Consider the following 18,022-nt stretch of genomic DNA (forward strand, 5'->3'; position numbering starts at 1 on the left):
CTTTTAGAATAGAGTGATTTTAGAGTTTTTAGTTTAGGAGAAAAAATTACAATAAAACTGAAACAAGTGAGGGATTTATTGTATTGATCAAGGTTTCTGCTGATTGAAATCATAGCTATCAAACAATCGGACAGAGACCTAGAACCTATCAATTCTTTTAGAATAGAGTGATTTTAGAGTTTTAAGTTTAGGAGAAAAAATGACAATAAAGCTGAAACAAGCGAGGGATTTATTGTATTGATCAAGGTTTCTGCTGATTGATTACAACCTATCCTAGTTAAAAGATAACGAGTGCCCATGAAATTTTAATTTTTTTTAGCAAGTATCAATACAATTTCTACCAATTTGCAGAAAATAAAAGAGTAAAGATTTAAGGACTAGAGGGAGAGAGAGCGCCCAGATTAAGCTTTAAAAAATTATAAATTCATTGAACTCAAGGTTATCATTATAATTAAGCAGTATGAACTTAAAAATCACTTGTATAATTTTTGCCGCTTTCTCCAGGATAGGATTCAAAACACTGCTATTTTCTTGTGATTAAAAAAAAAAAATTGACTAGCACTAATCATTTAAAATAGGGAAGTACATTACAAAAGCTTAGGTTAGTCTCTGTACCCATGGCAGTAGTATGAAGCAATCAACTACATGAGACAACCAACATAGCGAGCCCGGGGATATTTTCTCTGTAGTTGTGGCCATTGCACAAATAACTCATCAGCTATTCTTAACTTATAAAGAAGTAAACCACTTAAAGACAGCCTTTTCACCCTTGCTATACTCTCAACATAAAAGATAGATGACCATCTAATCCCCAATACCTGCACTCAACGTTAATTGAACTTCATTATCATCCCAACGAATCAGTCTACATGAGTTTATTAAGTTTGAAAGACCATCAGAAAAAAGAAATAAAGTCTTAATGAAACAAGTCCAAACCTTAAATAAGAACGCAATTGCGCATAGGGGAATGCAAGTGCCAGGCCCATTGCAGAGAATCTGGGGTTGTGACAAAGTAAATAATGAATTACAACCAAAGTAATAGAAATGAATGAGAGAATAAAAAAGAAGGATTAGAAATAATACCACTTGGGGTCGAATTTTAATCATTAGTTGAAGGGCATGAACAATAGCAAGAAGAGTTGTCCAAACAGAAGTAACATATGATTGACCGACCTCCCTACTTCGATATATCTGCATGAATTGTGCAGTCTTTACCGCCCCAACCCCATTCTACAGTAAAAATAATTTCAAGAAGTTCAATTGTAAGCTTGAAATTCAATCATAAACCAGAAAAAATCTAATGAAAATAAAATCAGCACCAATCAAGCTCTTAATTAGAACCACAATCCACTGAACTTACAATCTATAAACACCCCCACAAAGGAGTGAACAAAGGGGTTGGGAAGCAATGTAACAACTATGCCCTTTTAACTCAATTTAACTCATCTCAATGTCTTTCATCCTATTGATTACCATCAAAGTAAAAAAGAAACAAAATTCAAAGTCATTGTAAAAAGCTAGGAATATTGGAAGACAATTACATGAATCATAAAAACAATAACACAATTTCAAATTTCCTTCTAATTAGGCAAAAGCATCCTGCAAGGCTTGGCAACCAACAAAAGTATAGTAAGTGGTACGCAAACACACTGAAGCCTGTGGGAAGTTACCCTATACCCAAAAATTTGAAAACCAAAAAGCAAGCTACGTGAGGCCACAACACACCTTACCAATCTTCTAACCTGAGGCTACTACTCTACTATTCTTATAGTCAATTGCACCTACACCCTAATGGCCTAAATCCTAATATCCTACTATTATTTTATTGTCAAATTTTATTGTTTCTAAATTCTAAGGCTTTGCCTAACGGTTTCCATGGTATTATGTGCTTCTCTATTACATTTTGTTTTTCCTTCTAAATCTCTTTCATCTAATATTATAGATGCATTCATTCTCATGTACCTGCATATCATTTAGTATTATTTTATTTGATTGAATCTATTGTATTTATTTATACAATATATTTGCACATGCCTTGTAATGTGTTAAATTGTTGAGAAATTTCTATATGATTATGGAAATAATTTTCTTTGTTAAGTGGATTGTCTATATGATTGTAATTTGTTGGATTATTGTATTTATCTCCAAAAAAAGCATATAACAAATATTTTCGTATTTTTGTTGCGAAATTTTAAAATATAAAATTATTATGCACGTACTGTTATTTTTCCATTTCCGTATTTTTCTGCAAATTTTTAAAACGTACTTCTTAAAAAATGCCAAATTATATCTGTCCGTATACTTACCATATTGTACTAACTATGCTTCAAACCAATGGTTTTCTAGTATCAATGGATTCATGCTACATAACCATTAATCAAGCCAAGAATGCTCCAAACTCCTCTCACAATTCAAAGATGCTGAACTTGAAAGCATAATTGAGATAGCATACAGTCACATGAACAATTGAAGGCTTAGCCCTTCCACAACCATCTTAGTCATAAGAAAAGCTAAAAGCCTAATAGTCATTCACTCTCAAACTGAGCAACAGACTACAATGACTTGGTACAACTGTACAAATCCACTAACAATGCAAAAAAAGGAGGGTGCTTCTTAAAGGAGAATAAATCTGGGATGCATTTAGCTTTGAAAAGCACAAACCCTTCTTTGACTGGGAGACAAATAATAGAGAGAGAGAGAGAGAATAAAAGGTTAAAATGTAAAACCAGCACAATATCTACCTCATCAGCAAGGGAATTTTCAAACAAACGAGCTTTTTGGAGACTCATATTGTCAGTAGCGGCAGCAATGTAGATTCTGGGAGAAAACCTGTCTCTCTGCAGCTCGGACAAGAGATTAAGCATCTCGGCAGTGTGACCCCCTACAATTGTAAAATGTCCAATGATTAAAAAGCAAAAAATAATTATAAATAATGAAAGAAACAAATTTTGTATTAACAGAAATCAAGGTAGATCCGGAAGTTCACCTGAACCTAAAACAATGAGGGTACTGACAGGTTGTGGAGCTCTTTTGCGAAGAGGTTTGCTGCTCCTATACATAGCATAGAGGACACGACACATGACTAAGGTGATACCAACGAGAAAGAATGTAATGGTAGCACTTGAAGCCATAATGGAGCAACATCCATTTCCTTTCTCCATTAGAAGAAGGCTTCAGTTCTTAGCCAATAGTAATCTGGGTATACTCTACAGAAATAAGCAGGAAAAGAAAAAGGATTAAGAATTTAAGAGAGAAGTTAACTCAAGACTGAAAAAATTTGTAAATTATTATAGAGTAGATATGTATACTAAAATGTGGATTTAGGTTTGAATTCCTAAATCCCTTATACTATAAGTCTATAAAATAGAACCTTCCAGTCATTTTGAAGCAACAATGGAAAAATAATTTTCTTCTTACTTTGGAATTTTCCTTTCAAGATGTGTTTATTGGGTCAATGTGAGAAGTCTAATTTCAAGAACAGACAAAGGAATGCACTACAAGGACAATAGAGAGTGCAAAGAGCAAGATGAGCATAAGGCTAAACATGGAAAAGTCAAGACCAAGTAAGACAACAATGTTCTAGCTATGGATCAATCAAGAAGGATTTTAAGTTGAAAAGCCTTCCAACCATTGACTTTATCTTTCAAAAGGTGATTGAAGAGTTGGTACAAGTTTCAAGTTCAAGAGTTCTTGTACTTAAATACTTTCAAAATCAAAGCTGAGTTTTTCCCAACTTGGGGAAAATGATACAACCATGGAAGACATTTTGTTGCTACTTCAAATTTTGTACTTTCAAGATTATTTTATTGGGCCAGTGCGTAAAGTCCAATTGAAGTAATAGTCATATGGTTTTAAAAGTCTAGTTATAAATATTCTAAATGGTTAATTCTGTATTCAAGGGCAAAACTACAATTTTGCAACTCTTGCTAATTATGGGAAATTTGGAAATTTAGGCAAGTCTAAACTTTTCTAGGAGATTCTAAGTATCTTTGGTTTAATTTATTGGAGTCTACGTTAGTATTTTATCACTTTATGGTTACTGGGAAGTCATTTACGAGTCAAATAAGGAGTTTTAATACTGCCAGTACAAGAAAGAGCCCCTATACATTTATGCTCAATGAGCTCAATGAATTGATATAGGGATGGATAATAAGAATTGAATATTTGGTTGTGAAAAGAATGTATGCCCTAGTGTGATATTTTTCCTTTCTTCTCTTTCTCATGTTACTACTGTTCATAGGAATTTTTTCTCTAGCCCATGAGCACCATATTTTTTTCTCCTTTCCTTTTTTTTTTTTTATTGGTAAATTACCCAATCAGCCTTCATTTTTCATTTCACCCTCCATCTTGCTCTTATAAGGAGTGGAGGTTCCATTTGAGCTAAAGCTCATTAGCTCACTTTTCCTTCTTTCTTACAACCTCAAATCAAACCCTTCCTTTTACTTAACAAAATCCTAAAACCCCACATAGATTCACTACCAAGTAACCATCTAATAACTCATCAAACCACCTTTAAATTCTAAACAGAATGGCTATCCATAATTTTTCTAGCAACTTGTTTGCTTCAAGAAATAGTATTCTTTCCCTTCTTCCCCATTTCATAAAAGTCTAACCAATTTTGAGCCCTAACCACAAATTCTCGTAACCCGAAACCTAAGAATGGCTATCCATTATTTTCCATCATGTTGTATTCCATTCCATGTCGTGTCCGTGTCTGGGTCCATGCTTCTTAGCCCGTAACTCACCACAAGCACGCATAGATTTCCTAAATCGGTCCTACGTCATATTTCAAATCCAATCCAAGGGAATAACCTCATTGCCCAGAGGCCCATGCCTAAATGATCAAAAATTCACAATTGTACTGACTATGCAAGGAAGATAGCAAGAAAATAATCCATTTTCTCTTATTATTTCTTTGTTGTTGGTGTGAAAGAAAATTCATAAAATTAAACTCCTAGGTACATGTCTACCAATACTAGGCTGTTTTAAATAAATAAAAAGGAAAGGAATATGGGTATATATCAAATTGTGAGCCAAATAACCAAGTAATCTAAACCTTTTTTTCTTTTTTCTTTTTTGATTAGTAATAGACTCGGTTTACTCTGCTAAAGTTTTTGGAGGCAGGAGATAAGCTAGAAACAACATATTACAAATTATATGTAAAAACAAAACAAACCCAAAAAGAAGAAGAAGATGAAGAGGGAAACTGACCAAGGGATTGGAAGGTGGAAGGTGGGACTGAGTCGATCTGCTGACACTCCTCAGCCACTTGAGTTGGACCACCACCGTCTTCTTCTTCTTCTCCTCTCCTCCAAATCCCAAAAAACTGATGGATTGGGTATATCTCAGATTCGCTCCCAAACTAATGCTTTCTTTTTGTGTTTGTCTTTGTTTGGTCACACAAAACATTGCTACTCAATGCCTACAATGGAATGGAAATTGTATTTATTTATTTTTTGATGGATTCTAATTTGGTGTGCAAACAAAACACAGCTCGCTCGCTCTCTCTCTCTCTACAAAACGGGTAAAATACCTTCTTTTTTTTAGATAATAATGGGTAAAATACCTTAATTTTAAAACTACATAGCAAAGTACCCTCTTTTCCAAGTATTTAACAAAAAAAAATTCATATTTTTGGAACACGATTTTAACAAAATCTTTACCATTTAAATTTTTCCAAAAATTTAAGTAGAACTCAACATTATTAGTGTCGAGTTCTACTTAAAAATACATATAGAACTCGATTTTTAGAATATTAAGTTTTACACAAAACTTGATTTTATTAAAATCGAGTTTCAAAACATAGACATTTTGCTAAATGCTTTGAAAAGATTGGTATTTTGCTATGTAGTTTTAAAATTAAGGATATTTACCCATCTCTCTCTCTCTCTTTTTATTTTGACCAAAACTAAAAAGTCTCTTTTTTTATTAAAAAAATCACATTAGAGTTTTAAACCCTATAATTTTTTTATGACAAAACTATACTATTGGTCTCTCAAGTTTCAAGTAAGCGTTATTAGTCCCTCAAGTTTCAAATATGAGTATTATTAGTTATTCTATTAATTATTATGGGAAATACTAACGAGTGCCCTTAAGGTACTGGTTAATAATCCATTTAAAGAAAGTTTTTATAGGAAATGAGAAAAAAAGTAATTAATATTTTGACAGTTTTTTTCATTTCCTATAAAAGTGGTATCAAAACTTTCTAAAATGGATTATTAATAAGTGTCTTAAGAACACTCGTTAGCATGACCCAATTATTATTAATCTCATTGTCTACTTGGCTAACAGAATTATGATAAGACATTTTTTATGTCATGTCATAGTTCCCTTTCCATTTTCAACTACCCCTCCACTATCGCTCCCTCCCCCTTAATCCAAATAAATCCCAAGTGTAGAATACTCTCGCCCCAAATCCCACATATATTTTAAATTTTATTAACCACATTAGTCATAAATTATGATGCTTTTTCTTTAATAAAGAATCAGACAATTCACATTAAATATTTTATCAAAGTTCGAAAAAAAAATTATCAAGTTAGATTTTTTTTTTTATAGAAATTATCAAGTTAGATATTAAATTCAAGTGAAAAAACCATGTCTCAAGACAAAGGATCTATTTAGAATCCACTTATTTTATTGAAATTGAAAATTTTTTACTGAAAGTACCATAAATAAAGGTAAAAGTTAGCTGAAATAGTACAGTGAGATCCATGAATAATACCTAAAAGTGCAGTGAGACTCATAAATAGTAATAAAAATAAGTTAAATGGTAAAACAAACTGGTTTTTTAATTTTTTCCAAACACACGCGAAGGGTAACATCAAATTAGGCCGAGATGTTGAGAATATATAAGGATGCGAGCGCGTGGGTTAAGGATGTACCGAACTTCTTAGATCAGTATATTCTCGCGTATGCAATTCACTCCAATAGAGTAAAAGTAAAGCATATGATCATGATATATGAAGAAAAATTCTAACCACTCCATTGAAAAGGGGATTTTTCTTTTCTTTTTTCCCGTAAAATTTCAGTCAATCACTATTGATCTTTTTAATGGATTCAAGATTCCTATAGTTTAAATTCCAGTTGCTTTTGCATTTTCTCCAATTAAATTTGAGTCAATCACACTATTTTTCTAATGGGTTATAAATTTCTATCTTGCGAATTCAAAGGTGTTTTAGAATCTAATCATGCACCAATTCTTCTTCCACTATCAAGTTGCGTCAACCATCGAATAAAGAAGAGCAAACTGTGATGCCCAAATTATGTGAATTTGGAATCAAAACTTTGTATTGACATATGCTGACCTTGAATTTCACATCAAACTAATAGGTCCATCTAGACTACATAAACAATTACGATTAACTTAAATTGTGTCTAATCCTTTCTAGAATATAGGGCGAATGTTGGTTCCATTGCCATAATAGGTTTCTAGCTATAGCAAAAACAACCACTAAGTATCAAAGAGGAGCTTAAGTTTTCAGCATTAGCAGTACTTAAAATATGTGCTAAAAATGTTGCATTTTTGGATGTGTGACACCAACACATGATTTTTATATTTTTAATTACCATATGTCTTACATCTAAATAAAAACTACCCTGTAATCTAAAGCATATGCATGTGATACATTTACAAATAAGCATAATAAAAAATGCATATTAAAATTTTACCAAGTTCATATAATATATATATATATATATATAATGATTGTATATTTGAAAATATAACTTAGCTACTTATAAAATAAATTTAAATTTATTTGAAACAAATGAAAAAAAAAAACATTTAAATACAATCCATTAGGACCTAATTGGTAGGAGAATTTTTGTTTTTGTGTTCAAAGTAGTATAAAAACAATTTTCAAAAAATTGAATTTGAAACTAGTTTTCAAATAATAATTTTTATATTATACATGTTTGGCTCTCACTTTTAAGAACAACTTTCAAAATACTAAAAATTAAAAAATAATTGTTTGAGAGGTCATTTCTATCTTTGAGATTTTTTTTAAAAAAAAATATTTACAAAAAGTAACATATAAAATCTGTAAATTACTTCTTTTTTTTTTGTGGATAATGATAAGGGAATAGAGCTCATCATGTACCTTTTTTTTTTTTTTTAATGATAAATTTCAAATTTGAAATGTGAGAATTCTTTTTGTGTTAAAAATAAACTCTTTAACTTAAGAGATAAAAGAGTTTGGATAAATATATGGGGTAAACTATTTTCAATTTATTTACAATTATGTCATTAAAAACATTTTATATATCCTAAAAACACTTCCTTAGCTGTTTTCAAAATCATGTTCTAATCCAAGAAAATAGGATACAATTTTTTGAAAATTATATTTAGAAAATATTAGCCAAACAATAAATTCAAGTGTAAAACCTACCATTTTATGAATTGTAAAACAAAAAGTATAGTTAAATACTCTTATCAAACAAACTCTTAAATTCTTAATTTTAGTATGTTCAACCACTATTTGAATAATAATAATATATAAAGGAAAAATATTTAATAGCAAATGTTATTAATTTTATGATGTTTTTTGTTTACGTTGATTAGATTTAGTCTAAATGGAAATGAAACCTCTAAACTGAAGCCTAAATCCAACATAAATATAAATTCCATTTACATTATTATTATTATTATTTTAAAAAAATTTCCCCAAACCTTTCTTTTTCCTTGTCAAAGTCAAACCAATACTTTCTTTTTCCTCTTTATTTATTTATTTTTGGACCTTTCAACTTTTGTACTAATAACTCACTTGACATAAAAATTAAAAAATGGTATATTATAAATTACACCATCTAAAGTTTAGAAGTGTTTAGATTTTACACCCTGAAATTTCAAAATTTAGATTTTAAACCTTAAAATTTGAGAGTGTTTGAATTTTCACCTTTTGACATTTTAAAATTTAGAATTTACCCCTAAATTTTAGGAGTGTTTGGATTTTACTCTCCAAAGTTTAGAGTGTGGAGATTTTACACCTTAAAGTTTTAGAATTTGAAGGTGTTAAATCCAAACTCCCAAAATTTAGGGAGTAAAATCCAAATTCTAAAACATTAGGGTATAAAATCCAAACAAAGTGTAATCAATTTACCCATAAAAAAATTATATGAACATGTTACACAAAATTAGACTCTTTGAAAATCTAATTGAATTTTCTCCCGATCTTATACCAAGTAGACATCCTTGACATATTAACTATTGATTACTCCTCAACTCTTGATTATTTATGTTGAATTCAGCCATAAGAAGTATACTGCGTGCCATGCGTTTGCGTAGCTTCCTCTAAAATTATCACACCGAGTCTATCCTCCGTAAGCTCCTCAGCCAGCCCTGTGAAATGTTTTTGGCTCGCTCTGGCAAGCCTCAGAGAGCCAGAGAATGAGCTGCTATCCCAATGGCACATTCACCCGTTAAAGAATCATGAAATCCATCATCAACAAACCAATAGTATGACATGAACAATACAACTCGTACTTTTCAATCTGACAGAAATGAACCTTACTACACCTACAAAATACTGATGAACTTGTCTCCAACCAGAAAACGCACACAAGTCGAGAAATCTTCACAAGATGAACCCTTTTAGATTATGATAGGGCCCTAGAGAAAGGAGAGAAAGAGAGAGAAGGCTATTTACTGTCTGCGATAACCACTCGATGAGGAGCTGGGGGAACATTTCTAGCAGCCTGCTCTGAAGCATTGGCAAGGCCCTGCAACATTCTCACAATCTCAGTTGTGTCTTCCAAGTAGTACTTGGCCTTGCTGGGTTTCTGGCCAACAGTGCAAGCAAACACTTCAGCAACCGGGGAAAGAGAATCCCTGGCACTTAGTATCACCTCAAACATGTCCTCATCCGACCTGTCATCCCCAATACATAGAACAAAATCTGGAAGCATTCCCTTCTGTTGCATTGTTGAGAGGAGATGTTCTGCTACAATACCTTTATTAACACCCTGTTGAGTAGTCACAGAATCACACAGAGCAAGAGTTTAGCATATCTCTCATTTTGTAAGAATAAGTTTTTCAATTTAAAGGATACTTTCTTTTTATTGTTAGAAATACAAAAAGGAATGAATCTCTCAAACTAGCCAAAGCATATGGGCAAATCATGCAGAGGAAATATTACTTCTAGATTCCATTAATTTATGAAATGCACTATGAATTTTTCATAATTTAGACTGATTATGGTTGGTACCACGTTAACCCAAAATCTTAAATTATTAGGTTTTGAAATCAAATGTTAAATTCAACAGATGAAGACACGTTGCTGCATCACCATTTTGAATGCAAAGATAGCAGTTACCAACCACAAATCAATCTGAAGATGATTAAGTTCCTCTCTCCTGTTTAATGGTAGTTAAAAACTTTGCACCTGATGCTGTTTAGCAAATACTTCCTTTTCTTCACAAATGGATTACAAAATTAAGTTTTGTCGCTTGACTCAAGGAATTGTGGTTTGATTACCACAAAAATTAAAAAAAAAAAAAAAAAATTTAAAATAACCTTTCAGTTATGCTTCCTTATTTACTTTTACCATTTCTAAGGTAGATTCTGATGTAGTTAGTCCAGCGCGTAACGGATAATCTTTCTAAGGTTCTCTCCATAATTAAAACTTGACATTAACCCCTATTCTACTCATATGAGATAAGAAATTATTCCAACTTGGGATCTCATTATAACTCCCCACCCCTCTTCTCCCTTTTCTTTCTGCTAGGCATTTTACCTAAATACTAACCCTTGCAAAATAACAACCACATAGATCCTTGGGTACTGTATCAGATTCGAAAAGAAATAAAAATAAACTGTATAATATTTAACATAAGAAAATTGTCTATTTCTTCAGTTTCTAAGCTAAAAAAGAATAAGAATGAGAGAAAATTCAAAGTCTATCCTTAATTGTGTTGTAACCTGGCCATTTGATTGAAAAATAAGAAATTGTAAAAGTTAATAGAATGACAGCTAAAATACATCCTCTATAACTGGTAGAGTTTTATAATTTTGGTGCTCTCAGGACAGAACAAGCTCACTGCTAGCTCATGAGATAATTCAAGAGTTTTGATCTGGTTAATTTAGTTGAGCGGGATGAGGCATTCCTTTGGCCTAAAGGCTCTCTCTCTGGTCAATTTGACTCTATAAAATAAAACATACCAGTGGAAAAAAAATATTATAGTTTCCTTTACAATAGGTGATGATGATACCTTTATAGTCCATAAAAATTTGACACTTTGGGAAGCCATGGGGGCACTGGGCAGGGGAGTAGGGATGGCAAAATGCCACCACTCCACTCCATAGCCAGGTTTCCTTGCCCTGAGGTTGTGTGTGTGTGTATTTAAGGCATTAATGAAAGCAGAAAGGCCCATGAAAATTAATGTTAACAACCAGTTCTCCAGCTATTAAATCTTGGCACCTCATTATAGACGGATATATGGAATGTAGAAATAGAATTGTACCACTAACCTGAGGTTTAACTTCTACTATGTGTTGGCCACTCTTGACAGAAACTGGCTCATTAGCGAGAACACTCTCCAGGTGGTCAAGAAGTTCCTTAGCCTGGCATGAGCCAAAATCTGGATCTGCATATTGATAACTCCAAACAAGAGCACTCTCTTTTGTCTCTATGGTAGATCCATCAGTTGTTTCAGTATATAATTGCATTACTGGCTCAGCAATCTGTTTCCAATCAAAATCTGGCACAGAAACACAAGTTTCCCAATCTGCCTCATGATTTGTCCTGAAAAGAACAACAATCAAATTGAATGACACAAAAATAATTGGGATTTGGAATATGCCGTTTTGACAATATTGTGAAAAATGAATGCCAACTGAGGAATGGATTGTTAACAATAATCACAGCCAATATTACGCTAATATATGCTAAAACAAATGGAATAAAAGATATAATGACAATAGAATAAACCTTTTAAAAGCTATGTGATCACTACATATTATGATAACAATATGACTTATTTGCCCTTGGACTTTATGAGTCCAGTGTTAAAGTTGGGTTGGTTGGGTAGGTGTTAGGTTCAAAACTCATGAAGCAAATCCATCTCCTTCTGAACTCAGCTGTGATTTTGATTACAAATCTTTAAGAACAGAAACTTGATGGACAATTATTAAATGGATTGCACAACCATATGCTGGTTTCATTTTATTACATCCCTTAAAATTGTTGGGTATACATAAGTGAGTGGAAATCCCACACAGAGAAAATAATCAAATATACCAAAAACTAGAGAAATTAATGCAATATAATTAAGCCCAAACTCATAAGCTCAAACTTTTAGGTTAAGTGGTATAAGACCTCAATTGGGGTCTCCCAAGATATTATCTTATACAGAGAGGTCTCAAAGCCCCATGGAGAGAAACTAATAAAACACAAGCTATTGGGTTAAGTGGTGTCCCTAAATGTTAAGTTAAGGCCTCAATTAAAGTCTCCCCATAGTACTATCTTCACAACAAAAGTAACCAAATTGCTGATTTTTCAGGTTGAGGGCAATAGGCTCTACCACTAGATGATTTCAACATGCAAAAGCCTGTGAAGCCAAGCCTGAATAAATTTTAAGACTCAAATGCTGTAGGAACATCAGATATATGAAACAGCAATATATGCAAAATTAAGACATTTAGGTTTGGGATTTAAGGGGCATCTGGATATCTCCAGTAAACTGGATGGTCCATTCACATTGCAATTGAAGACAAGCTGGTGAAATATGAAGGATTGAAATAACCACCACCACAAGGGCTGTCAATTTTAGAAATCCAAATTTAAGTAACAGAAGCAAATACATGTAAATGAGATCCTAATATCACTTTTCCATTTTCTCCTTGGCTTTCCAACATACGGCATGAAGCTGTGGATATTAGTCAGCCAACCAAAATGGACATACTAGAGATTAGCTCTTTATTCAATTGAAGACACAAACCTAAGCCACCAAATTTGCAATAACTAACAACCATGATCCAAATTTAAGACTCATCCATTACTACCACAAGGAAACCACCGTTGTGCAAATTAGGTTCTATTCAATTCACAAACAGATTAAGGGGAGCTAGTTAACACTTCTTCTGCAAAGAAAACCAGCAAATTCACCAATTGAATAAACGAAATTTCCTAGTATATGCTCAACATCATTTTGCATGTTGCCCATATGACATTGAGGAACAAATTTAGATGATGGTTAAAAATCAAAAGATCACATTTACAAGTGTGTAGAACAGCCTCAAGTTTGACATGGCTCTATTTTTTGGAAAAGGGAAAAAAAAATTGTACCTTACAAAATAACCATGCTCTGCTGCAAGCCCAAGATTTTCACAAGCAGAAAACCACTCAGTTAGAGTATTTCTTCCCTTCCCACTAACTAGGAAGACAACATTTTTGGGGTCCTGGCACAAGCTGTTTAAGATTCCAACAACTTCAGTATTAGCAGTTGTCGTAATTGAACCAGGCAACATCATAGCACCATCATAATCCAAAAGAATTGCTCGGCTCTTGGTCCTCTTATAAGATGAAACAATATGCTCAACTGAAAGTTTTCTGAAATTTGGATCCAAAGCGATCACTCGAAACCCTAAACCAAAACCAATTCCCCAGCACCTCCTCCGCACATGGTCCCTACATGCCCTTTCAAGATCTTGCAAAAAGCTACGTGCCCAATATGCAACATCATGAGTACTGACATACCTATAGTGCTTCTCATGCCTCATCTGTTTTTCAGCCTCAGAAACGATTAGGGCAGTATCCATAGCTTCAGCTACAGCATCAATGTTCCATGGGTTAACTCGAATTGCACCACTAAGTGATGGGGAGCACCCAATAAACTCAGATACCACCAGCATGCTCTTTTTTGGGGTCGATGGGTTTAGCCTTAAGGTCTCATCTAGTTTCTCATTTCCTTGTCGGCATATAATATATTCATAGGGTATAAGATTCATTCCATCCCTCACTGCTGTAACAAGACAACATTCTGCAATGACATAATAAGCAATTCGTTCAAAAAACTGAAGTGGGGTATCAATTAAGACTACTGGCTTATATCCTTGCCTTCCAAATGTTCCATTGATCCTGCTCACTGTGGCAGTAGTTTCAGATTGGACCTCCTGTACATCCTTCCCTCTGCCCCTTGCAGGGTTCGCAATCTGAACCAAAACAACTTTTCCCCTCTTATCAGGATGTTGTATGAGCAATTGTTCCATAGCCAGAAGTTTCAAGCTGATTCCTTTAAAGATGTCCATGTCATCAACCCCAAGCACAACGGTTTGGCCTCTAAACTGATCTCGTAACTCTGCAACCTTAGCTTCAGTATCAGGCAGATTCAAAACAGATTGAAGCTGGCCTATATGAATCCCAACAGGAAGAATTTTAATGCTTACAGTGCGGCCATAATACTCGAGCCCTATGTAACCCCGCTTTGATTGATAAGAAAGCCCAAGCATTCTACTACAACAAGATAGGAAGTGCCTAGCATAATCAAAAGTATGGAATCCGATGAGGTCAGAGTTTAAAAGAGCTCTAAGAAGTTCATCTCTAACAGGAAGTGTCCGGTATATCTCAGATGAAGGGAATGGACTATGAAGAAAGAAACCAAGTTTTACCCTATTGAACCTCTTCCTCAAAAATGTTGGTAAAACCATCAAATGGTAGTCATGAACCCACACAAAATCATCATCAGGACTGATCACTTCCATTACTTTATCAGCAAATATCTTGTTCACTGATAAATAAGCTTGCCAAAGGGACCGATCAAACCGACCACCAAGATCCGGTGATAGAGGGAGCATGTAGTGAAATAGAGGCCACAAATGTTGCTTACAGAATCCATGATAGAATTTACTGAAAAGCTCAGTGGGGATAAATGCCGGTACACATTTGAAAGTTTCAAGTAAAGTTTGAGCAACATCGTCTTGCTCACGAGGATCAATCTGTTCTTTAAGACAGCCAATATAGGTTACTTCAACATCTTCTCCAAGGCCATCTTTAAGTTGTAATAGAAGTGAGTCCTCATCCCAGCTAAAAATCCACTCTCCACTGTCACTTCGATGTGCCCGGAGTGGAAGCTGGTTTCCAACAATGATCATCCGTTCTTGAGAGACGGATGAGGGAGCATCAGAGCCAGTGCTCTCATCATCTAGCTCGGACAGTACACCAGCAACAGTTGCAACTCGAGGAAGCCTCCTCCTCTCACGACCAAAAGTTAGAGAAAGAGCATCACCAGAAGCAAGATCCAATAAGTTAGAATATGACCTTGAAACCATTGTGATCGAGGACAAAACACTTTTGGTCTACAAGGAGTACAAAGAGGACTCTCTTGATTCCTGAAAATCAAGTTCTACACTGAAAAAAAATAATAATAAAATCAGAATATATATGCCAGAAGTTCCCCAAATCTCTAAGCAAAATGAAATATAAACCTCCCAATCACTCACTATCCCAGTAACTGCATATCTGTATATGTAAATTTTCAAAAGAAACTCAGTTGAGCCTCTCTTGAATTCTACATATGATTCCGAATTATGAAAGCCTAACCAGACATAAAGAGGAAAAAAACAAACCCGGCATACAGATTCTACATATGACAATTATTCATTATACATACGTACATATATATGATTGACACTCAGCACTTACTTGAGCAAAACTCATAAGAAATCTGATTTTAAGAAATTCTAAACAGATTTGGGAGTACCCAGAAGCTAAATCAGACAAACCATCATCAAATGGTGACAAAATTACCTCCAGAATCCAACAATACAGCAACCCGGGAAAACCAGGAATGTCAAGAGGGTCTATTTGGACAGCAAAACTGACGAAAGTGGCTTAAAAAGGCCAAATGCATAAGCAACCCAGTATCATTGGATAAAAAATTTATATATATTTGTGTATATATATATATAGTAAGAAGCTTTAGAGAGTCAACTTTAGCTAACCAGTAGAAGATGCAGCCATACTTTTGAAGTGGGAAGTGAGCAAAAGTAGGAGAAAGTGGCATGCAACATAAAAGAAAAAAGAACCACAAGAAAGATAAAAGCTTTATAATTGGTACAAACAATAAAAATGAACTTACACTTGAAGGCCTAGAAGAAAGACAAAGAGAGAGAGAGTGTGTCACACTGTGTGTGTGTGTGTGCGTGTTTGTGAATTGATAGTCCAGACGCAAAGGAAAGATTCTCTCTCTCTACTTTGTGACAATACCATTAGCAGAACTTTTCTTTTACTTCCAGTTTGCACAAAAAGCTTATTTGTGATTTTTTTTTTTTTTTTTTTTATAACATCCGACAACAAGTGGTAAGGGATGTCCTTATTCATAGAAGAACTTGATTCCTCTCTCTCTCTCCAGTCTCTGAGTATGACTGTGCGTGTGTTGGTGTGAGCGAGCGAGTGAATGAGCGATTAGTGATTACACGAGGAACAGTGAGAACAGTACACTCCAACGTTTTATCCAAAAAACAAAAGTACACTCCAACGTTGTTAACCATGGTTAGTTTATTTATTTATTGGTTTTGATTAATTGCTTGCCTTCGTCTACCTAACGCAAATAGAGGTTATTGGTTCAAATTCCAGTTTAGCGCGTGTATTACACGAATCTTTTAGAGGGAAGATCAATCATTAAAGATATGTTCGGTTACCGCTTATTTGCTTAGAACTAAAAATATATTATTAAAAATACTGTAATAAAATATTTTCTTAAATGTAAAATACTGTTTACAAATGTTATTCACGCGTTTCGTGCTTTGGTTGGTCTATGAACAATGTCATGGGACCAATCAAAAAAATGCAAACGCAACTTCAGTATTAGGTAAACACGCACTAAGTTGACAACACACATTTTCACAATAAATTATAAATGTCAGGTTGTTATTGGTTTTTTTTTTATTGTAGACAAAAAAAGTAATTGAAGTTGTTAATTCAAATTAGAAACAATAATAACTTATCATCTAAGATTTGTTATAAAAATGTTATAAATATAACACTTCTCCAAAATTTAGTAACCATAAATAAGTTTCTTCAATTGTTTTCAAAATTGATAATTTGATTGTATCTATAATATTTTGAAAAGATAATATTATTTTTTACTTATCTAAATTTTACTCTTATTTTATTGATAATTAGCATGTAACTCATGCAAACACATGGATGCATTTAAAATTAAATATAATTTTTACTATAAACATATAAAAAAATTAGTCAAACTCAAATTATATATATATATATAAAGCATGTAGCACATGCATAAGTATAAATACATTTAAAATTAAACACAAATTTTGTCATAAAATATAAATAATTAGTCAAATCATTTTTTTAAAAGTAAACGCAATTAGTCACATATTAAAATTCTTACCTAAATTTAATACTACTTCTGATCTTTTTTTTCTAATTTTTAATAAAATAGAACGTGTGATGATATTTGTTATGTGGTGATTTTTATTGAGTATATGTGATTGGTTTTATATATATATATATATAGTTCATTAATATTAGATTCTTAGTATTTTACACTCATTTAACTTATTTGACACATAGATTATAAAACTTAAGTGGACACATGGCACAAACTTAAGTAGATAATTATGATGTAATCCCCACATAAATTTAGACACATGGAACAAAATTGAATTCCATAAAAATATAAATAATTAGTCAAATTATTTTTTTGAAGTAAACATAATTAGTCACATATTAAATTTCTTACCTAAATTTAATACTACTTATGATCATTTTTTTTTCTAATTTTTAATAACATAGAACATGTGATAATTTTTGTTGTGCTGTGGTTTTTATTGGGTACATGTGATTTTTTATTTTTATGATTCATTAATATTATATTCTTAATATTTCGCACTCATTAACTCACTTGGCACAAAAATTAAAAAACTTAAGTGGACACATGACACAAACTTAACTGAATAATATGATGTGGTCCTCACATAAATGTAGACACATGGCGCAAAATTGAATTCTAATTTCAAATTATAATTGAACTTTCTCTGAACTTTGCCTATTAATATATT

General features: G+C 33.0%; 2 protein-coding genes across 3 annotated transcripts; both read right to left on the reverse strand.

Moving 5' to 3' along the window:
• Positions 1–401: 401 nt before the first annotated feature.
• Positions 402–5,512, reverse strand: LOC126709703 (UDP-N-acetylglucosamine transferase subunit ALG14-like). Its single transcript, XM_050410032.1, has 6 exons — positions 5,212–5,512; positions 2,987–3,206; positions 2,742–2,881; positions 1,084–1,230; positions 937–996; positions 402–818 (listed from the first exon to the last, which is right to left on the reverse strand). Exons 2-6 carry the CDS (start codon positions 3,159–3,161, stop codon positions 642–644), a joined length of 699 nt encoding a protein of 232 aa, XP_050265989.1. The 5' UTR covers positions 3,162–3,206; positions 5,212–5,512; the 3' UTR covers positions 402–641.
• A 3,908-nt stretch (positions 5,513–9,420) lies between these two features.
• On the reverse strand, positions 9,421–16,345 carry LOC126709702 (alpha,alpha-trehalose-phosphate synthase [UDP-forming] 5). 2 transcript variants are annotated; one of them, XM_050410030.1, is made up of 4 exons: positions 16,075–16,345; positions 13,284–15,344; positions 11,468–11,741; positions 9,421–9,963 (listed from the first exon to the last, which is right to left on the reverse strand). In XM_050410030.1, the coding sequence occupies exons 2-4, from the start codon at positions 15,263–15,265 to the stop codon at positions 9,640–9,642; spliced, it is 2,580 nt and encodes an 859-aa protein (XP_050265987.1). In that variant the 5' UTR covers positions 15,266–15,344; positions 16,075–16,345; the 3' UTR covers positions 9,421–9,639. The 2 variants fall into 2 exon arrangements, with proteins under 2 accessions (XP_050265987.1, XP_050265988.1); XM_050410031.1 differs by lacking the exon at positions 16,075–16,345 and adding an exon at positions 15,744–16,032.
• Between the last annotated feature and the right edge of the window lie 1,677 nt (positions 16,346–18,022).

The sequence above is a fragment of the Quercus robur genome, chromosome 12 (genome assembly GCF_932294415.1).
Source record: "Quercus robur chromosome 12, dhQueRobu3.1, whole genome shotgun sequence".
NCBI classification, from domain to species: Eukaryota; Viridiplantae; Streptophyta; class Magnoliopsida; order Fagales; family Fagaceae; genus Quercus; species Quercus robur.